The sequence below is a fragment of the Theropithecus gelada genome, chromosome 6, assembly GCF_003255815.1.
Source record: "Theropithecus gelada isolate Dixy chromosome 6, Tgel_1.0, whole genome shotgun sequence".
Classification (NCBI taxonomy): domain Eukaryota; kingdom Metazoa; phylum Chordata; class Mammalia; order Primates; family Cercopithecidae; genus Theropithecus; species Theropithecus gelada.
The window spans coordinates 128653793-128680221 of record NC_037673.1 but is presented as its reverse complement, the minus strand read 5'-3'; the positions used below and the strand labels follow the sequence as shown (position 1 = coordinate 128680221).

Below are 26429 nucleotides of genomic sequence, written 5' to 3'. Positions count from 1 at the left end.
AAAAAAAAAAAAAAAAAAAAAAAAAAAAAAGAAAGAAAAGATATGCCTTAACTTGTACGAACACAACGGGGCTGCTACAGGCCTTCCCAATAAAATGTACCACTCAACTGGAGATCATCAAATGTCTCACTGCTCTTTTTTTTTTTTTTTTTTTTTTTTTTTGAGACAGAGTCTTGCTCTGTCCCCCAGGCTGGGGTGCAGTGGCACAATCTTGGCTCACTGCAACCTCCGCCTCTCAAGTAGCTGGGATTACAGGTACCCACCACCATGCCTGGCTAATTTTTGTACTCTTAGTAGAGATAGGTTTTCACCATGTTGGCCAGGTTGGTCTCAAACTCCTGACCTCAAGTTATCCACCCACCTCGGCCTCCCAAAATGCTGGGATTATAAGCATGAGCTACCATGCCCAGCCCTCACTGCTCTTAACGTCATGTGTGGCATACCAAAAAGGATAGATAATGATCGAGGCCCCAATTCACAGGTCATAATATCAAGCACTGGGCATCAGAACAAAATATAGACTGAAAGTTCCACTTACCATATAACCCAACAGGGGCAGGCCTTACATGCATTGTCTTAGGACTGGACTAAGAATCTCCCTGAAGCTATACAAATTTTAAATGTCACCCACTACCATGCATGGCATCACTTCCTGTGAATGGTTGGCAAGGTCTGTAAAACAGGCCTCACAAACTCTTGGGGTTACCTATGAGACTCAGAGCCATAATCCTGAAACAAATGGCCAGACTTTGCCCCTGAGCACATCAGTGGATCTACCAAGTGGTGATGGCTACATGGACCCAAAGTCGAGCTGGAAAATGCCCCCATACTGGATTGATTTTATAGCACTGGAGGATACCGTAAAGACTGACAGAGGGGAAATGATCCCAGCTGTGCTCCTTGATGGAGATCCGAGAGACTGACGTTATCAACATGCAGCAACACCAACACCTGCTAGATGCGTTATAATGTGGATAGCACAGGCAAGGTAGAAACTTGCCACTGGACTTTATACCCATCCCTGTGGAGGGAAATCCTATATAGTACTGTAAGCCAGGCTCGAGGCCCAGGGCAGTTGCCCCAATAGGGCCAATGGGAAAAATCATTATGTTAGCAAGAATTATGTTACAAGGAATAGATACACCTATGAGGGTTTCTACTAAACGTCTGTGTTTATGCCCAAACGCTACGGCTTCTTCTACCCATGGTAGCTAATAATGCCTTCCTGGACTGGGCTGCAGCTACAGCAACAGTCAACAACCAGCCCAGTTACTGGTTATAGGGATACCTCCCCCTGTCAAATGATAACGGTATGCCTTGGAATAGTCTGCCTTTCTCCCAAGAGAACTGGAATGATTTGTTCAACAGCATCAATAAGGCAATCGGGCTCATTGGGGATTGCCTCCACCTGGAGGCCAAATTGCCAACATGACAGAAATCCAACATCATACGTCCTTATAGGCACTACCTGTTATTTCTCCGATAAAGAGAATCATGTCACAGATGCTTTAAATCATTTGTCAACTCAGATCCATGATATAGCTCAATCACGTTACTTTGACTCATTCTTAAATTAGGTACATACCTTACCTACTTGCTGGAATTATGTTTTGCTAATAGGCATCATAATTATAGTTAGCTTCTGCTTTTTATGCTGTTATGTATACCATGGATGTGGCCTGTATCCACAAACTGTGGCTATACATTATAGACCCCTATAGCTCTTCCCCTCGTTTCCTGCTCAGGGATTCTCGAGCAAGACTCGTGGAAAGAATATAAGAGCTGGGGAATGGGATAAATTGAAGTATGACAGTTTCCCCAACCAGGTTACTTAAGGGTGATGTCTGCTGCCTGACTCTGAAGACCAGATGATGACCCAGGGCCATGGTACCCAGCCAAGGAACAAATGACCCCGAGGACCCAAACATCCCAGAGAATAGCTGAGAACCTACCGAGGGAAACAGTCCCATCACACACACAGAGGACGCAAAGAACCAGAAAATTAGCTTAACAGCAGCTTAGGGATGGGAGGCGGCACAGATCTCTAAAGCTGTCCTGCTGCCATCCAGGAATGCCTCATGTGTAAGTCCTCATAAACTCATTTGCTTACCAAGCTGGACTTGTCTGAGGCACTCTGGTCTCTTGGCTCCCTCTCAGTTTGGGGGAAGGTTTTTTTTTTTTAAATACAATTCTGGGTTTTTCTTGTTACATTACCCTTATATTTCCGACATCCTTATCTCTTTCCACATCTTCCTTTCAGCAGCTTGGGAGGTTCTAAGACTGGAATTACGGTGCTAGATTAATGAACGTGACCTTTAATGAGTAGTTTTTCCTTTATTCTTTGGGATTTTGACTACCTTTTGTCAGATGAAAAATTGGTGAGTTTTGTGTAGCTGACTGGATACAAATAATGCTGATTTCACATTTTAGCAAAGATGCTTATTAAACAGTTGGTACTAAATTGTGTTGTTTCTAGGTAATTAAAATTAATATTCAGAAGCCGAAGAAGAAGAGGAGGAGGAAGAAGAAGAAGAAGAAGAAGAAGGAGAAGGAGAAGGAGAAGGAGAAGGAAGAAGGAAGAAGGAAGAAGGGAGAAGGAAGAAGGAAGAAGGGAGAAGGAAGAAAGAAGGAAGAAGGAAGGAAGACGGAAGACAGAAGAAGGAAGAAGAAAGGAAGAAGAAAGAAGGAAGGAGAAGGAAAAGAAGAATAAGAATGCAGCAGGAGGTTGTTTACAGATGTAAGACATTGGGGGATGGGTCTCAGAAATGTCTGTCTTTAAGGTTTGGAAGTAGGGAATATTTAGATCTGGGCTGGAGTTACCTATTTGGGAGTGGTCATAACTGCAGAGTTCCTGAGGCCCTTGCTGTGACAGCAGAGCCAGCCAGGGTTCCTGGTTGCAGGCATGCTCACAGAATTGGTGGGAAAGCTGACGTCCTGCTGAGATAAGCAGAAATCAGCTGTTGGAGATGGCACCCGCCTGGGAATTAGACAGACCAGAGTGGAGAGCTGACAGGGCAGCCTGCTTCAGACTGAGCCTGTAGGGGAGGAGTGGCTCCTTGACTGGGCCAGGTGGCCTCTGATCACTGTCCTCCCAGAATAAGTCCAGTGGGGCTGGGGTGAGACCACAAAAGGAGGGTAGGGGACAGTTTAGAAGGGATGTGGTTATTAGCGCACACAGCACCAACCACCCTAGACAATGAGCATCTGGGGAGGAATTGAGGAGCTAGGACAGAGCCGTTAGGGGTGGTGCCTCAGGGGCAGGCAAGCGAGTGGACAGGAACACTGGCTGGGAAGGCACAGGGTGACAGGACTGAGGAGTAAGAGACTGCTTCTACCCAGAAATCTCTTTCTGGGTGATGAGACAGTCTCCAGCAATTGGAGAAAGAGCCCTGGGAGTTGGGAAGGGGCCAGTCCAGGCTGTCCCTCAGCAAGCTCCTGGAACTATGGAGGTTCAGTGAATAGTGGGGATGACCCATTTAGCCGGGATCATGACCAGAGGAGTGAGTCGAGCAGGTGTGGTGGTGGGTTCATGCATATCAGAGTTGGTGATCAGGTGCTGTGGCACCAGCCTTGTCCACACTCAGACCCAAAGCTTCAGGGGTCACCTTTACTCTGCCCAGCTTCCACCATTCCATGCCCCATGCAAAAAGTTGGTAAGTATGAGCCTGCACTCTGGGCTGTTCTGGGGACCCTGCCAAGTGGAAACAGATCAGCGCCCTTCAGAAATGGCTTGGTCAGAGTCACTAAACCACTGGTAGGCAGGCAACACTCTCCAGGGAAGACTGGTATGTGCCACTGCTTTGGTTGCCCTTGCCATGGAGATTTGCTAGGGCGCGTGTGACCTTGGCAGGTTTCTTAACCTTTCTGAGCTCATCCATAAAATGGGGATAATAACCATACTTCCTTTCTGGTTGGTATGAGGATTAAAAACAATCATATCATTCACTAAGGGCTTGGAGATGAAGGCCTGGGACACATTAACTCCCAAAATAGTTATTATCCAACTCCCTTCCCTTCTTCTGAGACTGTGGGTGTGCTCCAGCTTCCCATGAAAATGCAACTACAGACCAAGAACACCCTGGATGGCAGCGCAGGTTTCTTGCACTGCAGTCATTGTCAGTGAAGAAGCTGGTGTGTGTGTGTGTGTGTGTGTGTGTGTGTTGGGTGTTGGGGCAGTGCATCAGCCTCTGAGCTTGGCTCACCAGGTCTGACAGACACACTTAAGGGCTGGTTAATGGGGTTTCTGAGCCCACATGACTGAGACTGACCCCAGACCCTGCAGGACCCAGTGAGGTCTCTAGCAACCTCTCCTGGGATTTCTAGTCTCTGCATTCCAGCCACAAATGGATCTATGTCAGACACTAGCAAAGTTGAGGTTTGGTTTCTGTGGGGACCCAAATAGTTTCCCACTTGTGGTAGAGGGGACGCAGGAGGACAGTGCTGCTTACTAGAGTGGCCTCTTCACTACCGTTAAACCTTTTGAGAGGTTCCACCTCCATTCAGAGGTGCTGAAGGAATGTTGTCAGAAAGATAGATTGTTCTGTGAGAAAATGATAAACCAGAAAGTTACGTGAAAAGCAAGTCAGGGGTCGGCCTGGGGTGCAAGACAAGAAGTTGGGTAAGAATGAGTGTCCAGGATAGCACTGGAGTGCACATAGATGGGCGGGGGCACCTGGAGGTGGAGGGGAGGTGGGGCACTCCCCAGGTGGGGCAGAGGGACTCAGGGCCCACAGCCCAGGCTTCTAGGCATCATGGTGTGGTGCAAGTCACAACACTGCCCCCACCCATCCAACTCAGCAGTTCAAGGGCTGTGAGCCCAGGGCCAAGCTAGCGCACCCCCTAGAGGGGCTGAGTCCTTGGCCATGAAGGGAGGGCTGGCTTGAAGCTGCATCTGGGCTCCGCCTACCTTCACCCCTTTCTTTGGTTCTCTAGGAGGAAAGTAGCAAATAACAAAGCTTGTCACTCAGAGAACCAGAAAGGACTCCATTTGTGTTTCAACCTCCTTGGAGGGTCAAGGAAGCCCGCAAGAGTCTTGAGGAGAGTTTGATGGGGCTGAACTTACAGCTCAGCACCATGAGAGCTACAGAGGCACGAGTTGTCCACAGAGGCCAGCAGTGGCTGTGTACTTCATGCAGCCTTGTGAGCTGCGATTTGGAATTTAGACTGTGTCCTAAGAGCAGTGAGGAGCCATGGAAACTATAACAGACAAGATTGACAGGGAATTGCACTTGAAAAACCTCCTTTAGCTGTTATGTAGAGAAAGGATTAAGGGAGGGGCCAAGCAGGAGACAGGGAGGCAAAGCAGAGGCTGTTGCACTGTTCAGCATGAGACGGTGGCACCTGGACTGGGGAGAGTGGGCTGGTTTGGAATTGATTTGGGATGAACACAGTCATGCTTGCTAACTAGTTTCACTGCATTTACCTTTGCCCCTTAGGGCCTATTCTCCATACAGCAGACAATGTGATCCTAGTTAAAACATAATTCCAGGTCATGCTGCTTCTCTGGCTTCCCATCGCAGAGTAAAAGTCAAAGTCCTTACCATGACTGTAGGAGAACAGCCTGTTGTGTGGCAAGAATGGTGCTTTTTTTTTTTTTTTTTTTTAAAAAAAAAAACAAAAAACAGGGTCTCATTCTGTTGCCTAGGCTCGAGTGCAGTGGCAAGATCATAGCTCACTACAGCCTCGAACTCCTGGGCTCAAGGGGTCCTCCCACCTCAGTCTTCTGAGTAGTTTGGACTATAGGTGCATGCCACCACATCTGGCTATTTTTACTATTACTCTTATTATTATTATTGTTGTTGTTGTTATTATTATTATTATTATTATTATTATTCTGTAGAGAGGGGGGTCTCTCTATGTTGCCCAGGATAGTCTCGAACTCCTGGCCTCAAAAGATTCTCCTGCCTTGGCCTCCCAAAGTGCTGGGATTACAGGTGTGGGCCACTGTTCCAGGCCATGACACCATCTTGATCCAAAGCCACCAAAATGACGAATGTTTGACCCCTAGATACCAAGATATTCATCAGCAAGCTCTTTAAACAATGCCTGTAGAATAGAAAACTCTTCATAAAGATGCTTATCTAACCTCCCCAGTGGTCACAAGTCTTGGCAAGAAAGTCTGAAGACGGGACCAGCTGCACACGTTTTACCCTAAGAGTTTGCTATATAAAGGATACTTTCTGGATGGCTGGTGTCAGGATTCAGTCTTGCAGCCACCTGAGACATCACTTCTGTTCATAAGTCCCTCTTATATATTTCTCTCTGAGAAACTGGATTTGTTAACCTCTTTCTTTGGCTTCTCAGCTCCCTCGGTCTTTGGGTTTGCATAGTCCTGCTATCCATGGAACAGTGGCTCACAAGGGCCAACACAGCCTTCTCTCTCTCACATCTCTCTGATGACCTCATCTACTACTTCCAGCTACCTCACTTACACCACTTCAGTCACTGCTTGCCCAGGGCCTTAGGGTTTCCTGTGCCCTCTGCCTGGAATGTAATCCCCCCGGATATACCTGCACAGATGCTATCTTACCACCTCAGTCCTCTGCCCAAATGTTACCTTATCTGTGAGGCCTTTCCAGATTCCATATATGAAGAGAATCCCTTATGCTCTACTGTAATGCCTTTTTTATTTCCTTGATAGTACTGCTTATAGCCTGTAGTTATTTTACATGTTCGTTCAAAATGCGTTCCTAGTGTACAACACAATGCCTGGCATATAGAAGGTTCTTAATAGGTATTTTTGTTTTTTGAGACAGAGTCTTGCTCTGTCACCCAGGGTGGAGTGCAGTGGCATGATCTTGGCTCACTGCAACCTCCACCTCCTGGGTTCAAGCAACTCTCCTGCCTCAGCCTCCTGAGCAGCTGGGACTACAGGTGAATGCCACCACACTGGGATAATTTTTGTATTTTTAATAGAGATGGGGTTTTGCCATGTTGGCCAGGCTGGTCTTGAACTCCTGGCCTCAAGTGATCCCCCCACCTTGGCCTCCCAAAGTGCTGGGATTACAGGCCTGAGCCACTGTGCATGACCTTTTATAAATATTTAGTTGACTGAGTGAGTTGAGGTTGAGGATGCAGGAGGGAGCAGGTGCCCTCCAGGACAGCAGTCCCCAACCTTTTTGGCACCAGGGACTGGTTTTGTGGAAGACAATTTTTCCATGTATGGAGGGCAGGGATGGTTTCAGGATGATTCAAGCACATTACACTTATTGTGCACTTTATTCCTATTATTATTACATTGTAATATATAATAAAATAATTATACGACTCACCATAATGTATGGTGAAGGAAGCCCTGAGCTTGTTTTCCTGCAACTAGATGGTCCCATCTGGGGGTGATGGGAGACAGTGACAGATCATCAGACAGATTCTCATAAGGAATGTACAGCCTAGATCTCTTGCTTGTACAGCTCACAATAGGGTTCATACTCCTGGAGTCCTAGAATCCTAGAATTCCTACTCCTAGAATCCTAGAATTAGAGAATCTAATGCCACTGCTGATCTGACAGGAGGTGGAGCTCAGGCAGTAATGCAAGCAATGGTGAGCGGCTATAAATACAGATGAAGCGTCACTCACTTGTAAGCCACTCACCTGCTGTGCAACCCAATTTCTAGCAGGCCATGGGCTGGGGCCTGGGGACTGAAGACCCCTGCTCCAAGACTTACCTCCCACTGAGAACTTAGGCAGGATGCTTGCAGAAACCTGATGTGGGAGGTGAGGTGAAAGGTAGTGGGAGGAAGGGAAGCCCAGTGTATGTGTGAGTGGATGTGTGTGCTTGTGTGCCTGAGTGAGGGTGGGTGCTTCTCCAGGACCCCTTTACCTCCAAGTTCCTGGCCTGGGTGGAGTCTGGGCAGGACAGAGGTAACTCTGAGTCAGGGTCTGACCAAGGAGATAACAGGTTGTGCCAGAGGCACCAGGCAAAACTGGAAGGGATGGGATGGAGGGCATGTGGATGGGAACTATTAACTCTCCCTAGGGATGGGAGGGCCAAGGCTTTCCTCTAGGGGAGGGGGCAGTAGAGTTGGGCCTTGAAGAGTGAGTGCGAGTTTGCTGAGCCATGACAAAACAAGAAAGGCATTTTGAGCTTGAGAGAAGGTCTGAGGGCTATGAAAAGGTGGACTAGCTCAGAAGATGCTGGACTGGACTGTCTGCTGTAGCAGAGGAGGTGAGACAAAGCAGTCAGCAGCCTGAGGTCAGAGAGGCTTTAAATGCTAGGCGGAGGACCACGAACTCCATCCTGAGGGCCCCGAGGTCAGAGAGGCTTCAAAATGCTAGACAGAGGACCAGGAACTCCATCCTGAGGGCCCTGAGGTCAGGGAGGTTTTAAATTTTAGGAGGAGGACCAGGAACTCCATCCTGAGGGCCCTGAGGTCAGGGAGGTTTTAAATTTTAGGAGGAGGACCAGGGACTCCATCCTGAGGGCCCTGAGGTCAGGGAGGTTTTAAATTTTAGGAGGAGGACCAGGGACTCCATCCTGAGGGCCCTGGAAGAGTTGAAGCAAGGGAGTGAGAGATTCCTTCAGCTGCCCTGAAATGGGTCTAAAAATGCTTGGGAGGCAAAACCCTAGACACAGTGCTGGGTAGGATGTGATGGCTGGTGTGAGGGTGTAGAGGATGATATCCGTGTCTCTGGTTTGAAAGCCCCTGAGGTAAAGAACTGGGCCCTGGGGTTGGAGGGATGTAGCAGGTTTGGGGACAGCAATGAAAGTTGGTTCTAGCCAGGTAGGCTGGAGCCTGGAGCACTCTGAATTGGGATCCTGGATCTGGTTCCCCCTCTTGGAGAGAGGCTCTGATGTCCCGTGTCTCAGTACTGGGACCCTGGGGATACATACCTTGTCCCATGAGGACCCTGTCCCAAACTTTCCACGGTCTACTACACTCAGGGGCCCTGGGCAGAGGAGGTGGGCTGGGGGACTGGGTAGAGGCTGGGCCTTGAAGCTGGGGAAAGGACAAATGAGGCTGTCAGCTTTGAATGTCACTCCCCTTAGCTGCCCTCCAAGCCACCCCCAACCAGGATGCCCAGGCAGGGGCTGCTGTAGTTGCTGCAACCCTTCAGGGGTGGAGCTGTTGATCTCGGGGTAGCCTACGGTGGCAGGGAGCCTCTGAGTGGGTAGTTCCTGCAGGGGGAAGGGGTTATTGCGTGTCCTGGGATTAAGGTGAGTACCAGCGGCTAGTGGATCTGTGGTAGCCAGTGGGAGAGTCGAGTTTCTGTGGGTGAGTGGGAATGAGAGGTGGGGGCCGGGGCCCATGGCTCCTGGTATTTTTCCACCCTCTCCTGTGCCTAATAATGCTTCCCTACTTTCCAGGGTGCCAGTCATCCTCTCCTCTCCCACTTATGACCGGGTGGGGCTGGGATCAAGTCTGCCGAGGCAGGGTGGGGAGGCAAGGGCAGACTCCTCCACTGCCCCACCCTATTTGGGTATGGCTGCGGGGAGCATGTGTGTACTGTGTGTGTGCGCACGCCTATGCAGCGCCACGGTGGGGCGCCCTCAGGGCCTCACCGCACACATTCTGACCCCTTTGGAAGCAAAAAGAGACAAGGACCGGACATGGTCTGGGGTCACCTGCAGGACCAGGACCCCACCTTGCCTCACTGCTCTATCAGCACCTGCCCATTGCCCTGAACTGTGCTCCTTCAGCGAACGGAGGAGGCAAAAGGAGCCTTTAGAAGGGATCTCTAGCACAAATTTAACCATTAACAGAAGATCTATGAGAAGAAAGAAAAATAAAAACTTAAGCGAACACAGACACGATATCTGAATAAATGCACAGTAAGTGCAGATCACAGTCCTCTCTGGAGGAAAAGACTAATGCCAGTTCTTCCCAAGTGAGTCTCTAGATTCAGGGCAACCTGGTCACAGTTCAAAGAGGTTTGCTTTTCCAGAACCTGAAGCATGCAGTCTCAAATTCTGGCAACTGGAAATGTACAAGTATAGCTTTGACATGTTTGTAAATGACCAACAAGGAGGACAAATTGGCTATTAAACTCCAACACAGTAGTAATTACACAGGAACAGGGAATTAGATGACCAGAATCCAGTAACAAAGATTTGTACAAAATTAGGAAAAGTTCCTACCAATCATTAAGAAGAAGTTAAATAAGCCTCGGAAAAAAATTGTGAAGGGTTTGGGGTAACTTACACAAGAACTGCTCTTTTGAGAGTGAGGACCATTCTGTTCCCTTAGTGCTAGGCACCCAGCAAACACACCATAAATGCTCAAAGACTGAATGCTCATCACTGGTAATCAGAGAAATGCAAATTAAAACAACCGCACATGATATTTTACTTAACAGACTGGCAAAAATGAAAAAAGAAACGTAATATCCTGAGTTGGCAGGGGCACAAGGAAACGTCTCCTGCTGATGATGAATGTGAATTGGTAAGTTTTTTTGTGGTTTGCAATAGCACAAAATTGAAAACAGCACAAATGTACGTTACTCTGGGCTCGCTAAACAGGCACTAAATAAAACGAGTCAGTTTCTCTTCCCGAGCAAGTAAACTAGAGGGTAGATCCACGCGACCGGGAGTCTAGGACTCATTCTCGGGAGTGAACAAGCCACAATTCACAGACGATGTGTGCAGCCGGGACATGAAAGGCCCAAGGCAAACCCACCACGCGGTAAACGCCAGGACTCCGAGAAGGGGTGGAAGCCGGGACTCCAAGGAGGGGTGGAATTGACTTAGAGACAGGAGGGAGCCTCTTGGAGGGCAAAGCTGCCCTGGGCAAGTATTCTTTTCTTTCTAAACCTTCCTTCTGGTCTCCGTCTGGAAATTTAAGCGCGCCCCCTGGTGGGAGAGAGAGGAAGGGGAAGAAAAGGGGGTCTCCGGGTAGAATAAAGTGCTCCTGGGTGAAAGAAACCTGGAAGAGAGAATGCCAGGAAGTGCAGACCGCCCGCGGCGGCCCAGGTGATCTCCACGCTCAATCACGCTCTCCAGGGGAGCGATCGCTCCAGAGGCTGCCAGCACCCCCACCCCCACCCCGCTAGTGTCGATGATGGCCACAGGGGCCTTTCTCACCCCCCGCTCACCTTTGCACACACAGTTCCCCTCCTCACCCGTGTAGAGTTCGTGCCTCCCTCATCTCTTAGTTCTCAGCTAACACCTTCCCTGACCCCACCCAGGTCATACCTCCTGTCGTCGCGCCGCACGCAGCATCCTAGACCTCACCTTCGTATTACTAGAGCTGCCCCGTTGTGATTCAGGTCTGCCTTCCACCCAGGCTGTGGCCCCCTTCAGGGCAGCATAGTACCCATCCTGCTCACCACTGTACCCGGAGCCTAGGACATTCCTGGCATCTGAGCATATGCTACCGCACTCGAGAGCCATGCATGGCCTACGCAGCAGGGTGGCAGGCCAGGTGACAGGTTCAAGGTGGAGCAGAGGAACTTTATTAGAGGGACAGGGTGAAACATATTTACACCGGCCGAGTAGGGACCTTAAGAAGCAGGGGCGGGAGCAGGGGCCCAGCTCAGACGAGTTCCACCTTGGCGTTGGGGTACACCGCCACCACGTCGTAGCCCTCGGGCGGCTTCACGCGTGCCTTGGCGTGGCTCTCACAGTAAAGTCGCTCATCCAGAAAGAAGTAACCACGCTGCTTGAGGTTCAGGCCGCAGTCGCTGCACATGAAGCACTCGGGATGGTAGAGCTTGTCCCGCGCCTTGACGATGGTGCCCCTGATGCGGGGAAGACAGCGTCGAGTGACTGACGGGTTCGCGACTGCGCCCGCATCCAGGGCCCTGGAGGGCTGGGGTCCGGGAAGGGCAGCGGGGGCGGGTACTCACACGATGCCGTGGCCGCAGCGCGTGCACTCGGGCAGCCCCTGCAGGCCGCTCAACGGAGAGCCCAGCTTGCTGGCCGTGGGCTTGAGGTTCCGGGGTCCGCCAGGCCCGGGCCGCTCCCCTGAAACCCGGAGCGTAGGTGGTATGAACGGGGTAAGGAGGTCAGAACTCCATTTCTGCGGGGTGTTTGGTTGGGCGCCGGATGGGCCATCGGCACCGAGACTGGGGAATGGGTTTGGCGGGCGTGGGGTGAGGGGCAGCGACAGGGGGTGGAGTGGGAATCACGAAACGAGACCTAGCAAGGGTGTAGCAAGGGTGTGGGACCGGGCCGCAGAGACCGAGGAGGGCAGGTGCCTGGGAGGAGGGATGTGGGGTCGCTAGGGGGCAACCTGGGCACTGCAGGGAGTGGGAAGGCAAGTGGGGACAGGTGGCAGGCGTCTTACCACCCTCGCCGGCCTCTAGCATGCCCTGCAAGTAGCGGAAGGAGCCTGACTGCTTGGGCTCCGCAGCCACGGACTCAGCCGGCTCCCGCAGCATCCTGTACACCTCGGAGCCCAGGTCGACTCTGCAGTCCCGGCTCCGCGGAAGGCCTCTGGCTGGGTCAGCGCTGGGAGGGAGAAAGAAGTAGAGGAGGAAGGGATGCAGTTCCAGCCTTCACTCTGTGGACTCGGGTCTGGTGAGGCTTATGAGTCAGAATGCAACCAGCTGAGACCCAAGGATCAAGTGTCAGGGGTCAGGATGGGACTGGGTGAGGTTTGAGGGATCAAGGGTTAAGATGGGCTCTGGGCATGGCACGGAAGGCATCTCTGTGCTACCTGGGGGGTGGAGACACATGCAGGGTGCTCATCTGGGCTGGCAGGGTGGCCTCGCTGCTGCCATTGTGAGGGACTGGAAAGCGAGGGGGTTGTCCATATGGAGATCCCAGGCTTGGTCTGCCATCTTCTGGCCCAGTCCCGGTGCCTGAGGGCCGCCTGCTGGTTATTGGACTGCCGTCCTATGAGAGAGAGGCCTAAGGCACTGGGAGACCCTCTGCCCTCTGGCCATTCCTTGTTCACCCCACCTCCACCTTGCTGTGCTGTGCCAGGTGGTGGATGCCAGCTGGCTACCTCTGCTCTGGCACCTCTGGCCCGTGGTGCTCAGTCAGGGAAGGGATTTCTAGGGTAGGACTGGGCCTGGGGACTGGTTCTGCCCCTGCAGAAATGAGAAATGTCCTTGGAAAGTCAGACACAAAAACCTGAGCAGCTGAGACTCAGCCTGAGCTTGTGAGCCCTGCAGTGGTTCTGCCCACCACCACTCATGAAGGGATAGTACTGGGGCAGGCCTATCCCAAGAAGCCTAAGGTCAGTGTGGCTACAGCAGGGTATATGGCCTCCTGGCAGAAGTGGCCCTGGTGCCAAGCCTTCTCACCTGCCTGAACTGTGGCGGGTACTGGGTGGGCCCACGGCTGGGAACTAAAAAAGGTAACTCTTGTCCTACAGCCAGGAAGGGTCCTTGACTGTCATGTGTCCAAGGCCCTTTGGGCAGGCTGAGGCTCAAGAGTGCCATTGTCAGGTCAGCCCCTTCTGGGCCTACACCTGTCCCCTATTTCCTGCTTTCCAGGCCACAATGAGTAGCCTTCTGCAGGCACAGCAGATGAAGGGCAGAGACCAGGCTAGGGCTCAAGGCTCTCTGCCCCACTACCCCACAGCCAGCCTGGTGCCCATGGCTGAAACATTTTGGGGGGTGTCCTGAACCTGCCCCCTCAGCCATGAGGAGAGGGCAGTATCTCTGTGTGTGTGGGTCTGAGTGGGGACTGGGGATCTTTGTCCCTGCAGAGTCCAGAGCCGTGCTGTTCCCAGCTTGCAAGTGCACACAAGCACACCCACAGCAATGTAAACAGGGGCATGCAGACTCTCGCAAGTATGTTTTAAAGACACACACATGCATAAGGACAACACATATGCACCTGCCAATCTTCCTACATAAAACTAACCACACGCACATGGTTACAGAGACTTGGAGTCAGCACTGGTCACCCTGGGAATGGCCATGGTGGCCTCCATGGCTGAGACTGGGCTAGCAGCCAGAGCAGCATGATTTTAGGATGACTTCTGAGTCCAGGCCATGGGGTAGGTCTTAGCCTCAGCCTGGGAGTGACATGTAAACCTCCTCTGCTCTACAGTGTGGACACAGAGCGCAGTGTGGACAGGAAAACATGCCTATCGTAGTGGGAAGAGCCCTGGTTTGGACTTAGGCAGCTCTGACGCATAGTTGAGCCTGCGGGGTTCTGCCCTGACTGTCCCCTACTTTTTGCATGGTGAGAACCTGGGGAACAGGCAGACCAGCAGTTGGGTGGGCCCTCCTCCATTTCCCCCACCCCAACAGACAAACAGGAGGGTCTTACTGCCCAGGTGGCCCCCATCAATGCAGCAGCAACAGGAAAACCCTTATTCACATCAGGCCCAACAAAAACCCCTGAGAAACCTGAGCACTCTCACACATGTGTCTGTCGGGCAGGCACGCAGGCAGGGCTGGCCTCTAATGGGGACCAGATGGGCTGTGGCCAGTGGGGGTGGGGCTGGGCCTCTGGGCGGAGGTTTTGGTGGGAGGGAGGAGTTGGAGGGACTGGGACTGGGAGGAAGGAGGCCCTCATTCACCCCTACCCAGCAGGGTGGAGGGGTCCACTGCAGGGCAACAGAGCCATTGTCCCTCCCACGGCCACCCATGCAGTTGCCTCTCTAGGCCTGAACTCTGTGGTTAGGACACACATGGCTACCTCAGTTTTATTTTGAGTCCCAGGGTTATCCCCTAACTGGGCAAGTCACTTCACCTCTCTGAACCTGTTTCTTTATCTATGAGCTGGGGAATGTGATGCTTTCCACATCAGGTTCCTTGTGGAGATGAAATAAGACAATTGCACAGTGCCTGGCACAAAGCACATACTCATTGGATGAATGGCTGTCAGGGGAATTCCTGGGCCCCCAGTCCTGGATTTTCCCCCTCTGTGGGTGGTGCACCTCGTACCATATGCTCCTCTGCTCTGAGAACCAGCCTGCTGCCCACTGGTTGTTGAAGCCTCAGTGGATTTTTCAGCAGGATGGGGGTAACTACCTGCTTTGGGACACTCAACTTGGAGGCAGGCGCTGAGTCCAGATGAGCAGGTGCCACCTCCTAGAGGCTCAGTTCTAGCTCTCTGCTGGTCTGGGGAGGACAGGCTGAGTGTGCAAGGACTGCCTGCTCCACCTGACTTGCTTCTCCCTATCACCTGGTTCTCAGCATAATTGCCATTCCCTCCAGAAAACCCTGACTTATTACCATCCTTCCTCCACCCTGGGCTAGGCCAAGTACCTCCTGTGTTCCCACAAGAGGCCTGAGAGAAGGAGGTTCTCCTATGGCCCCATAGGGAAGGTGGGTCTGAAGTTCCAGCTGGCCCTGTCCCATCCCACTCGGGGATGTGTGCCAGGGCACCTTGTGCTGGTCCTAGGGCCAACTGTGGTTTCCTTCTCCTCCTCAATGGCTCCAGCCAGCTCCACCCCCTCCCCAACACCCCCACTCAGGCAGAGGGTGGGAGCAGCATGGGGACAATGGGCCCTGTGTCTGTGTTAGCAAGGACTCAGCCCTGCAGGGGCAGGGTGGGAGTGTTTTTGTCACCACCCATGGAGTCCATGACCTTTTAAGTACAAAAGTGGGGCAGCAGCTGAGGGGCTGCCCTGGTGCTTATGGAAACTCCCTCCTTCTCCAGTGTGAGCCACTGGCAGCCTGGTCTTCAAGGGAGTCAATGAGAATAAGTGTGGGGGCAGGGGGAGCTGCTCTACAGTTGCCAGCCTCCCAGGCCCACCGGCTCTGAGCCTCTCCTGGAAGACTGAACCCCCTCCCCACCCCGTCATATCCATCCTGGCACTGCTGCCTCTGAGGGAGGCTGGGCCTCATGCATGAGCTTGGGGCCTGCACTATGCTGCTCCCCTCTGCCTGGCCCATGGCAAGCCTGGCTCATTTGTCTATGCCAACATGTACCCCTGCCCCTAAGGCCTGGGGTCCATAGGGCCACCAGAGCAAGCTTCTGAGACACAGATGTGGCCGTGGATCCCTGTAAGAACAGCTGAGGTCCAGGATAGAGAAGCCCAAGAACCTTTCTGTGGTCCTTCCCCACCACTTTATCTCTCACCTCTGTCCTCTCACTCCTCCCACCTTGCCCTCCCTTCCCCTGGACCTTTCTTTTCTCTGAACCTGTGGTGCAACACCTCACCTCTGGGCCACACTTCCTCTCCCTATACCCCTTTGCCTGCCTTACCATTCCTAGGCCTTCAGGTCTTGGCTTCTATACCCCTTCCTCCAGGAAGCCCTCTTTGACTCCTTGTCTGAGTCATGTGACTACTCTGGGCTCCTTTGGCCCCTGGCTTCCCCTAGCCCAGAACTTCTAAGTCCCTTTCCCCTGCCAGAATGGGCACTGTCTGGAAGGTGGTAAGTATCTGGCTTCAGAGATGCCAGCCAGGCAGGGTAGGGAATAGAGCAAGATGGGATTGGGGTAGATGGTGAGGGAGAAGCTGAGGCACATCCTTCCCTCTGGTTCAGTGAAGCCTCTCCTTGCCTTGGCCCCTTTTCTTCCATGTTGAGAGGGTGGACAAAGGCAGGCTCAGGAGGCAATGGTCCCACATGCTGGGTCCCATGGTTCTGGCTCCATCACAGACCATCCCAGTCTCCTTGCCCAAACTCTGTGGCCCAGTGATGGCTCTGGATACCTCAGCCATCCCCACTTGGCTACTCCTCATGCCATGGTAAAACAAGGCCCTAGAACAGCTTGATCCTCTCACTATTCTTGAGGACAGGACCAGAGATATGACTCTTATCACATACAGAAAGGTGACTGGGCAAACAGGCCTGCAGCCTGAGTTCTGCTAGAAGCACCACAGGATGACCAGGAGAGAACTTCAGGCTTGGATAGGGCACCCAGAGGAGTGTCCCATAGCCTGAGGTCACTCCACAGCCTGAGACTGCCACCAACCTCCCCTGCTATAAGCACAGTGACTTCTTAATGGTCTGGCATTACTGGGCACCACAGTGAACTCCAGCTGGCTGTGTGGTAGCCGCAAACCAAGGCCTAGCCCAGCTCCTGGACATCATAGGCACCTTGGTCCAGAATCCAGGATTGCCTGGAGCAGAGACAGAGCCACGCAGGTGCTCATCATCTGAGGAACATGGGATGGGGTATGGGCATGGTCCAGAGAAAATTTCTGCTTCAGTCTTTGTCTTGGGTATCTGAGAGCCCCAGTGAGGACACTCAGTGCAGGTGAACCTGCATGCTGGCCCCTCTGCCTTGGGCTCACTCTGAGCCAGGCCAGGCCAGGCAGTCTCTGTACATACCTGGATCTCAGGGTCGATGTGGGTCCTGTGTGCTTGAGCCTTGCTGTCATCAGGGGCACTGGGCCAGCTCCTGCCCTCAGGCCTGTGGCAGAAATTGTGATGGTCAGATATGTCTCCTACCAAGGCCACCATGCCTGGGAGCCAGGATCAAGAGGGGCTGGGCTCTGGGCTGTGCCCTGCAGGTAGAAGGACACCACTCCAGTGCTTTCCCCTGTACCACAATGGTGACTGTTGTGGCAATGAGCCACAACTCTAGCTGCCATCCTCCTGGGGCAGGGCTATATGCTTCTGTCCCCATCAGCTGCCCAGTCCCTCTCTGGTCTGTTCCTGGAGAGGTTGCAGGACAAGCCCTGTGGCTTCCCTAATCTTCTACCCTCTTCGTGGCCTACAGAAGCTCAGTTCAAAGAGGCCCAGCTTACAGCACTGCAAGTCAGGCCTCACACATTGACCAGCTAGAAGCCTATCCACTCATCCTCTGGGCATCCGTAGATGCCTCTGGGGGGGTGTGGGGTCAGGCGTCCATCAGCTCCGGGGTAGGTGGAATGGAGGCTCCGAGGGGTGTGTCTTTCCTCCTGCTGCTGCTGCCGGCAGAGTCATCACTGAGTCTGCCCAGCCCAGATGGGAAACAGGCCATTAGGAAATTCCTGCTTCGCCATAGAAACCAAAAGCCAAACACCACTCAGGAGAGAGAAAAACATCGTAAACCTGCCATAGGCAGGGCAGGCAGGCCGAGAGGCTACATGCCTAGGGCCCAGCCCTATCACTCAGTAGCCCTGTGAGAAGGCAGGCCAGGAAGGGGCATGGACCCTGGACTGGTGGGTGCGTGTGAAGTGAGGCTGGTTAGACCAAAGGGGAATAATGTCCTCCCACTCACCCAACGAAGCCTCCTGAGGCTTCTCGAGGTCTCACTACTGACATAGTAGCTTACCCCTGCCACTTCTGCCCCTTCAGTTGAAGGTTTTAATAATCTGTCTACACCTATGGTCCATACTCACTCTGCACTTCCTTGCCTCTGCCCATTCCTTAGTCCCTTGGAGGCTACCTCTCTACTCCAGGCCTTCCGTATTAGAGCTCTGCTACTCCAGGGCAACACCAGCCCCATAGTCCCTGTCTCTAGCCCCCTCAAGCAGGCTCCCAAGTGGCTACCCTAACTCACAGCTTTAACTGTGGCCTCTGCCTACTCAGAGCTTCTCTTGGATAAAGCTGGGACATCTTGTGTGGCTATTTGGCCTTAAACTTCCCTGAAGCTCTGCCCAGAAGAACAGTAAAAGCCTGACATCTAAGGGTCAAAGGGCACAAAGTACCCAGAGCCATTAATGTGGCCCAATGCATCAGATCAGAATGAAAGGCTTAATCATGCGTCAACCCCCATCACAGTCTGGGCTCTTTAAACAAAATGACAGGCAAAGAGTAGGCTGTGCAAAGGTACCTTGGGCCACATGTGATGGACAACAGGGACTCCATCAGTGGCCTCAGTGTTGAAGTTGATGTCAGGAAGGTCCTGGACCTATAGAACATGCCCAGGAAGTGTGATTTTGCTTGGATTGTTGGATACCTGGCTTTGGGCTCAAAACAAAACAAGCCCATTGGGGAAGCTGGGCCTTTGATACACTTTTCATTCTATGGGGAAGTCTGTGGGGGGATTAGAGCTCGCTGTACACAAGAGGGCAGGTAGGGAAGCTGGTCACCGTGGGAGTGAGAGCACAGAGTAGCTCACTCCAGCCAACTCAACAGGCTGATTCTGTGCAGAGCCCTTGCTGTGTGGGTGTGTGTCGCGGGGGCGGGGGAGTGTCTTTTGGGCCCAGGCATAGGTCCTGGCATAGCAGGCAAGATAGGGAGCAGAGTCAGAAAGCTTGCAGGTAGGAAAGTGTCCAGTAGAAGAAATGCTGGCTCAGAGGGTCAAGGTGGCCCTCATGTCTTGATTCCCCACAGTTTGCATGCGTGAGGGTTGGAGATGGGGGCTGCAGGGCAAGACTCAGGTTTTCACTCTGACTGAGCAGGCCTGGTACATCATCATCACTCAGTGTCCAGATCAGAAGATGGTCCCTATTTTTGGTTGAGGAAGTTATGGGCTCGAGACATTAAATCACTTGCTGGAGCACAGCAGAGTTCTCTCTCCCTCTCTCTCTTTTATGGGTAACTTTATGTGTCAGCACAGCCTAATTCTCAACCCAGCTCTGTAATAGTAGAGAATGTGCTCTCATCTGCTCCATGGCCAGTGACATTTTGGGGCTGAAATGCCCAGAGTGGAACAGGTCAGTGGACCTCTGGCTCCATCCATGCCTGGTTTGGAACAAAGGACCGGGGAAGGAAGGAAGGAAAGAAGGAGGGGGACCTCCACCCCACCACCCTCCCCTGACATCATACACTCTGGGAAGCTCCTGACTCAGGCCCCCTCTGAGGCACTCCTCCCCACTACTCCACTACCACTAGGGCTGCCCTTGTTCAGTCACACAGAGACAAGGCTGGAGGTGAGTCAGAGGCCAGGATCCCAGCCAAGCCGGGGAGGCTTCAGAGGCCACTCATGGGCAAAGCAGTGCTGACATTTCCCCATCCAGCCTGTATCTCAGTCTGGAGGAGGGTGATGAATGTGATCCATTTATGAGAAAGGAAACCCGGGCTCATAGAGGTCATCTGGGCACCTAAGGCTCCAGAGGCTGGATGAGGACCAGCTTTGCTGAACTCCAAAGATGGAGCATCCTCACCATGTGCCAGGTAGAGCATACAAGGTCCTGGACTTGCAGCTGGGCCCACTCAGTGCCACGGGCACAGCCAGGGGCCCTGACCCCAACCCCGATCTGGCCATGGGCCAAGCACAAACAGGGGCGACCTCACAGGCCTTTCCACTATGTTTAATGGCTCCAAGCCAATGGCTCACCTCCCACCCTGCCAGCTCAGAGGCATGGTTAGCTGTGTTGTGGTTTGGGGAGGCTTTGCCCACACACTTCCACAGGTGGTCATGGAAGTCCCCATCAGCAGTGAACATGGCAGAGCTGATAAGTTATGCCTGACTTCTGTGGATCGAGGTGGACAGGGGAGTGGGGAGACCCCACTCAGCCAGGCTTAGTCCAACTGCTTTTCAGAGTAAAGACCCAGGACCTGAGCAAGGCTGGGTCCCCCAACCCCCACCCCCAGTGGACCTTCCATCCCAGGACCATTTATGGGGCACAGATGGGGCTTGGCAACCCCCTGTCCTCCCTTCTTGATCAGCTGCACAGCATTACACAGTCCATAGCACGAACTTTTCCCAAATCTGTATTTAACCAGGGCAGAGTGTGGGCCACCGTGGGGACGGCTGTGGCAGGGCAGCTGTGGGGCTGGTAGGAGTGGTCAGCAGCCAAGTAAAGGGTCTGTAGTCTTAGGAGAGAGCCCTGAGGTCAAATTTTGCTACCCCACTCCCTCTCTATGTGACTTTAAGCACCTTCTAACCTTTCTGAGCCTCACTTGTCTCATCTGTGAAGTGGGGACTACACTAAGTTTTACCTTTTTTAAGTTGGTAAATGAGGGTTAAATGAGGTGTTGCACAAGAAACTATTTTGAAACGGTCATCACACTGGTCACTCAGGGGAGGGGAAAGGACTGAAACAAATGTCCCAGAGACTATTCAAGGTCCTATTTCAGTTGCCTGCAACACTTGCTGTAAGTGCCCCAACACACTTCTAGTCTAAGTTAAAAGGGGATTTCTTCCCTTCTTAAGCTACAGCTCTAAACAGTGTCTGCCAGGCCCCCATGAAAGTATTACTCCTTGGGACTCTTCCTGGATGGGGTGCCCAGGAGCTGAGCTGTGTGAAGCTGCGCTCACCCAAGATGCTGGCTGCCCATAACTGCCCACCTCGTCCCGCCATCCTCCCAGCCCAGCCCACCTGTGCATACCTGCTCACAGACAGTGTGAGGTGATCGTGGCAGCCCTTGATGCGGTTCTGTGCCTCCAGGTGTGTCATGAGCTCTGTGCTCTCACCATTGATGGCCTGGATCAGGTCTCCTGGACACAGGGCAGCCAATGCAGCCTTGCTGCCAGCATGGACCTGCGGGCAGACAAGCCAGATGGCTGGGCACAGTCATGATGTGGCCTTGCTGCAAGCTCTACTCTAGGCCTCCTCCAACCTCAGAACCTAGCCAGTGTGGCCTGCTACCAGCATGGCCTGTGGATGGGCAAGCCGAGAGGCTGGTTGAGGTCCCCATGTAGCCTGGCTGAAGCCTTGCTGGAAACACCTCCAACTCCAGCACCTGGAGGCTTGGCAGGGCATGAGGATATACGAGAAGGGCTTCCTCTGGGCTGGGACAAGTGGATGTTGTTCTTGCAGCCTGCATGTGTGCCCAAGGACATGCAGGGGCCACAGAGACACATGGAGACATATGTGCTCACAGATACATACAGAGCATGGACGTGTCACAGATACCCTACACAGACAAGGCCCCACCCAGGCAGACCAACCCCTTGGCCTAACATTCAAACCCTTAGTGATCTTGCCTTCCTACTTGCTTGATCTCAACTCTCATCCCCACCTCCACACCCACACTCTGTCCAGACCATGTGAATGTCTATGGGGTGTTCAGAGGCACCATATGTCACTCACCTCCACACTTCTGCAAAAGCTGTTCCCTCTACCTGGAACATTCCTTTGACTCCCACATCCTCATCCTTCAGATCTCACCATAGACGCCACTTCCTCTGGGAGCCTCTCTGGGATCTCACTACCCTGTGTGCTCCCATAACCACCTTTCCCCCTACATTGTTCATGTTAATACTTCATTGTAATTAAAATGGGAAGGTCTGAACATCACCTCCCTGGGCAAGTCCAGGGCCATCCAGTTCCAGCTGCCAGCCTGCACTTGGGGGTCAGAATTCTAGCTCTACTTCCCCTGCAGGACAGGAACTCAGGCTACCTCAGTGCCACTACTGACCTCTCAAAGTCAAGCAGTGTTCACACTTGGAAGCTCTTACAATGCTGGTCAACGGAAGAAGGCTAGGATGGGAAGTGGAGTTAGACTCGCAGAGATACCTAAGTAAGCAACCCAGGGGAATCCAGGCAGTGGAGCACCCCTCACCCTGCCTTGGCCCCAACATAGCCTTTAGAAATAGATTTCTTACCCAGCCTCTCCAGCCAGTGCCCAGCTGGTTCAAAAGCTGCCAGTGACCTCGTTCTTTTGGGTGGGAGCTCCTACTGGTGGGAACTCCTGGAAGCCCAGCTAGGCTCAGTTCAGCCAGGTCTCAGTAGTGAGTGGACAAAGCTGAGATGCTGGCAGCTCCTTGGCTGGAGGCTTGGTGTTGGCACTGCCCAAGCTGACCTGCCCTGAAGTAGGCTGCTTCAAGGAAACGTTCTTCTGAAGCATGACACTCTCAGCCAACCAGGCAATCATGAATGTTCACTTGTAGGGCCCGGGCACCTGTGCAAGCCTGTCATCCTGGGGGAGACACCCACTTGGCACCATCCCACCCTCCCCTCAAGGCCCTCCTCCGCCTCTTCCCCTTCATGGATACCTGCCTTGTGCCAGAGCCTGGGCTCTATGCTTTACCCATAACTAGCTCACAGCAAGCCCTCAACCACCTGGTGAGGCAGAGGCTGTTCTCATCCCTATTTTACAGAGGAAGAAAGAGAAGCCTGGGGGAGGGGTGCCATGCCTTAGTCCTCACACTGGAGAGGAGTCTTTCTTCAGGGGGCGGCTAACTGCGGCAGGATGACTCAGGCAGCACAAGGGGTGCATTCAGGCTTCTGTGGGCGGAGGAAGTTTCTTGAAAGCAGGGGTGGCTGGGATGCTGCCAGCTCTATTGAGCTAGGGGAGTTCTGGTCAGAGAGGGCGTGAGGCCAAGAAATTGTGACTCTCCCAGCCACCTTTACATGCATTATCTCATTAATCCTGAAGGCAAGCCCATTTCCTAGATCAGGAAATGGAGGTCCAGAGAAGTACAGAAGGATAGTTAATTGATAAAAGATTGAATCAAGATTTCAATCCAGGCCACCCGGTTCCAAATTTAAAACTACGCTTTTAACACCTGTACTTTTCTTCCAAAAGGGGTAAAGGAAAAGAGGGTACCCGAGGGAGAGATAGTGTTCCAGGCAGAAGGACCAGCATGTATAATGGCACATCTGGAAAGAAAGTAGAAGGAAGGTTGTATGGCCTGAGCATCATGAATGAGGAGAGAGTGGAAGAGATGAAGTCAGAGAACAGGCAGGGAACAGATCCTGCAGAGTCTTGTACACCCGGGTGGGAAGCTGGCATTTCTCCTGGGTGCCTGGGAACCATGGAGGGCTCTAAGCAGGGAAGTCACAGGACAGAGTGGAATTCAGGCCGATCCCTCTAGCTCCTAAGCACAGGATAAACAGAAAGAAGGAACAGAGACAAGAACAGTGAAGTGAGGTGGGCGGTGAAGGCATGAATCAGCCCCTCACCAGTAATGGCTGCATTCCCAGCCCCTGATCCACCCAGTCTAGATGTTGTGGTGGGCTAGGAGTCCAAGTCAGAACCAGGTGCCACATTGTCCCACACAGTCACAGCAAACTCGACTGCCTGGATTCCTCTTGTCTCCACTCTGCTTCTCTGGGTCGATTACATTAGCCTCTCTGTGCCTGGGTCTCCATCTATGTAAGGCCAGAGGGAGTCCTTACTTCTAAAAGCTGTTGTAAGGACTACTTGAGAAAATCAGAGCTTGTAAAGCCCCCACCGGAGGCTGGACATAAGGTGGTGCTCATTCCAGGGACTGGAGGGAGCTGTTAACAACACACATTAGGGTGGGGCCTGGCACACCCTGGATGCTTGGCCAAGGCCAGCCATCATTATAGGTTGTGGGGAAGGAGCCCCAGATGATGTTCTTGGGACTCCCTGAGGCTTCATCGGCTGAGATTGCAAGCCCCCAGCCCTGCCAAGCTGACAGCCTCCTCCCTGTCTGTGTGAGGCTGTCCCTCCCTATTGGGTCCTGGGTAGGAGAAGTCCTGGAAGCAAGGGAGGGGCTGGATCTTGAGCCCCCTTGGTGAAGACACTCCCACATATCGTCAGTCCCTGTAGACCTGCCCCGGAGGTACCTGCTAGGCAAGCTGTGGCCTGTGCCTCCCCAGCACTGTAAATCTCCCCAGATCCCACCCAAACCCAACCTCAGCCATCCTGGCTCCTAGGGCCTGAGCTGCTGCCGCGTGACTCTGGGGGACAAGGGAGGCTCTTCCTGGCAAACCTTTTCCCAGACTGCCCGCCTGCCTGGGGCCTGCATCCCCAATCAGCTCCAAACAAGGCCGTTGCTGCTGCTGCTGCCGTAGCCGAGGCTGTGACGGCTGTGACGTGTGGAGGCCTTTCCTCCGCGGGCAGGCAGCCGCGTGGGCAACAGATGTCTCAGCTCCCTGCCGCCTGCAGCCGTCAGCCGCCGCCACTGAGCCTGTCAGCAGCCTCACGCCCAGGGTGCCTGGCCAGCCTGCTTAGTGCCCCTACCAGCCCCCTCAGCGGACACACAGCATGACACACACAAGCAGACACAGGCTTGCACACACACACACACAGCAGGAATCCAATAGGAAAGAGGGAGATGAAAGGCTCTGGGATGTGTTGAAGGCCCACCTCACTCAGCCCCAGGGACCTGGCAGTGAGGGCAGATGTGGGAAGCCTCCTAGGACAGCTGGGCCTGCCTGTCACCCTGGCCCCCAGAAACGGGACTCCATAATTCCATGCTCCACCTGGTGCCCACCCCCTCCCAAGAACTGGAGAGAAGTCTCTGAAAGCCCAGCTGGCTTGGCCCAGCCCCCACGGCAAGAGGTGGCAGTGGGGGGGGGGAAGGTGCTTCTCTGTGCCTCTGACACAGGCCCCCAAAGACAAGATGAGCCTGTGTGGGAGCAAGGGATGGCCGTCAGATGGTTTCAGGTCATCTCCTCTGCTTCTTCCAGACTGAGAGCCACCAAGGGCAGGGCCTGGGTTCTCTCCTCTTCTGTCCCTTAGGCTGGGGCCCCCCAAGGGCAGGGTCTGAGTCCTCTCTTTTGGCCCTCCAGACACGAGGACATCAAGGCTGGGCCAGGATCCTGTCTCCCCTAGACAGGCACCCCCTTGAACAGGGCCTGAGTCACCTCCTCCACTCCTCTATACTCAGACTAGCCAGGCTCCAGGGCTGTGCCCGCTCCTTTTCCTTCTCCGTGGGCAAGGCAGGGCCCTGGGAAACTTGAGGAACAGGCCTGAGGCTGTCCTGACCCCTGGCTTTGTGTCGTCTTGTGGGGAGGGGTCTCACAACCTCACAGTCAAGTCTCCCTTTCCCCTGGAAGCCAGAATTCCTCCTGGTCACTTCCCCTTAGGGTGACTGAGGTCATGAATGAGAGACTGACTCATGCCCAAAGTGGGAAGTGGATGGACCTTTCTCTTCTCAGATTCAGCAAGGACCCCAGACCTCCCTGGGTCACCCAGCTCTGCCAGCAGGGACCCCTGATAGGGGAAGGGGGGATTCTAAATCATTTTGCCCCAGATCTTCAGGCAGGGGTGAGTGAAAAGTTTCTGGGCCTCTGTAGAGCTGTCTAGACCCCTGGCCCATCTCCGCGGGTCCTTCCCGGGTCCACAGTGGCTCCCCCAGATGAGGCCAGCGGGGAGGCCGGTGCGTGAACTCTTGGGAGATTCTCCGCGGGATCTGGCAGACAGGCCCAGCGTGGGAGGAGGGCGGCTGCGGCTGCCTGCCCTGCCTGGAAGCCGCCTCTACAGCATGCGGGGCACCCAGGCCCACCCTCCGCCTTCAAGCCTCGGATACATCGGGGATCTGGGTCCCGGGCGGACCGCGAGGACCGAGTCTCAGACCCGGGACCGCCCTGCCGCCACGCAGCCGCCAGACTCACCCGCGAGATGGTGAGGGGCGCGCTGAAGTCCCGGCCGCCCACCAGGCGGAAGCCCCAGGGCGAAGGCCCGCGCAGGGTCACGGAATGGGGCATCGCGGGCCGGAGCCGCAGCCGGAGCTTGAACCGGACTCTGAGGAGCCGCCGCCGCCGCCGCCGCCGCCGCCGCCTGGACGCCGCGCCCCGCCCCCGGCCAGCCCGCCCCGGTCCCCCTCGTCCCAGCCCCCGCCCCCGCTCCCTGCGCGCCCGGATTGGCCCCGCGGCCGGCCCGACCCTCCCACTTCGGGGGGCTCTGAGGATCCGCCCTCAGCCTCGGCTGCCTGCAACCCGGCACCCCCGCCCAGCTCTGAGACTCCCGAGTTCGGACGGCCCCGACGGCCTGGATCCTGCTCGGTCCTCGGATTTGCCGTCCGCGGACCCAAACCCGGCTGTCGACACCGGCCCTTTGAAGTCGCTTTTAGGGAAGGTGCTCCAGCCGGAGGAGGGATGGAGGGCCCACTTGGGGGATGGGGCTGCGC

At 53.9% G+C, this 26429-nt stretch overlaps 2 protein-coding genes across 3 annotated transcripts in view; one reads left to right on the top strand and one right to left on the bottom strand.

Annotated features, from left to right (window-relative positions):
* P4HA2 (prolyl 4-hydroxylase subunit alpha 2) overlaps positions 1-26429 on the top strand; it is a 103166-nt gene that overhangs the window by 11854 nt on the left and 64883 nt on the right. The window lies entirely within an intron of this gene.
* Positions 10261-26089, bottom strand: PDLIM4 (PDZ and LIM domain 4). 2 transcript variants are annotated; one of them, XM_025386937.1, is made up of 7 exons: positions 25915-26089; positions 20993-21144; positions 17120-17201; positions 12595-12773; positions 12223-12386; positions 11783-11900; positions 11365-11674 (listed from the first exon to the last, which is right to left on the bottom strand). In XM_025386937.1, the coding sequence occupies exons 1-7, from the start codon at positions 26005-26007 to the stop codon at positions 11470-11472; spliced, it is 993 nt and encodes a 330-aa protein (XP_025242722.1). In that variant the 5' UTR covers positions 26008-26089; the 3' UTR covers positions 11365-11469. The 2 variants fall into 2 exon arrangements, with proteins under 2 accessions (XP_025242723.1, XP_025242722.1); XM_025386938.1 differs by lacking the exon at positions 11783-11900 and having other exon boundaries at positions 10261-11674.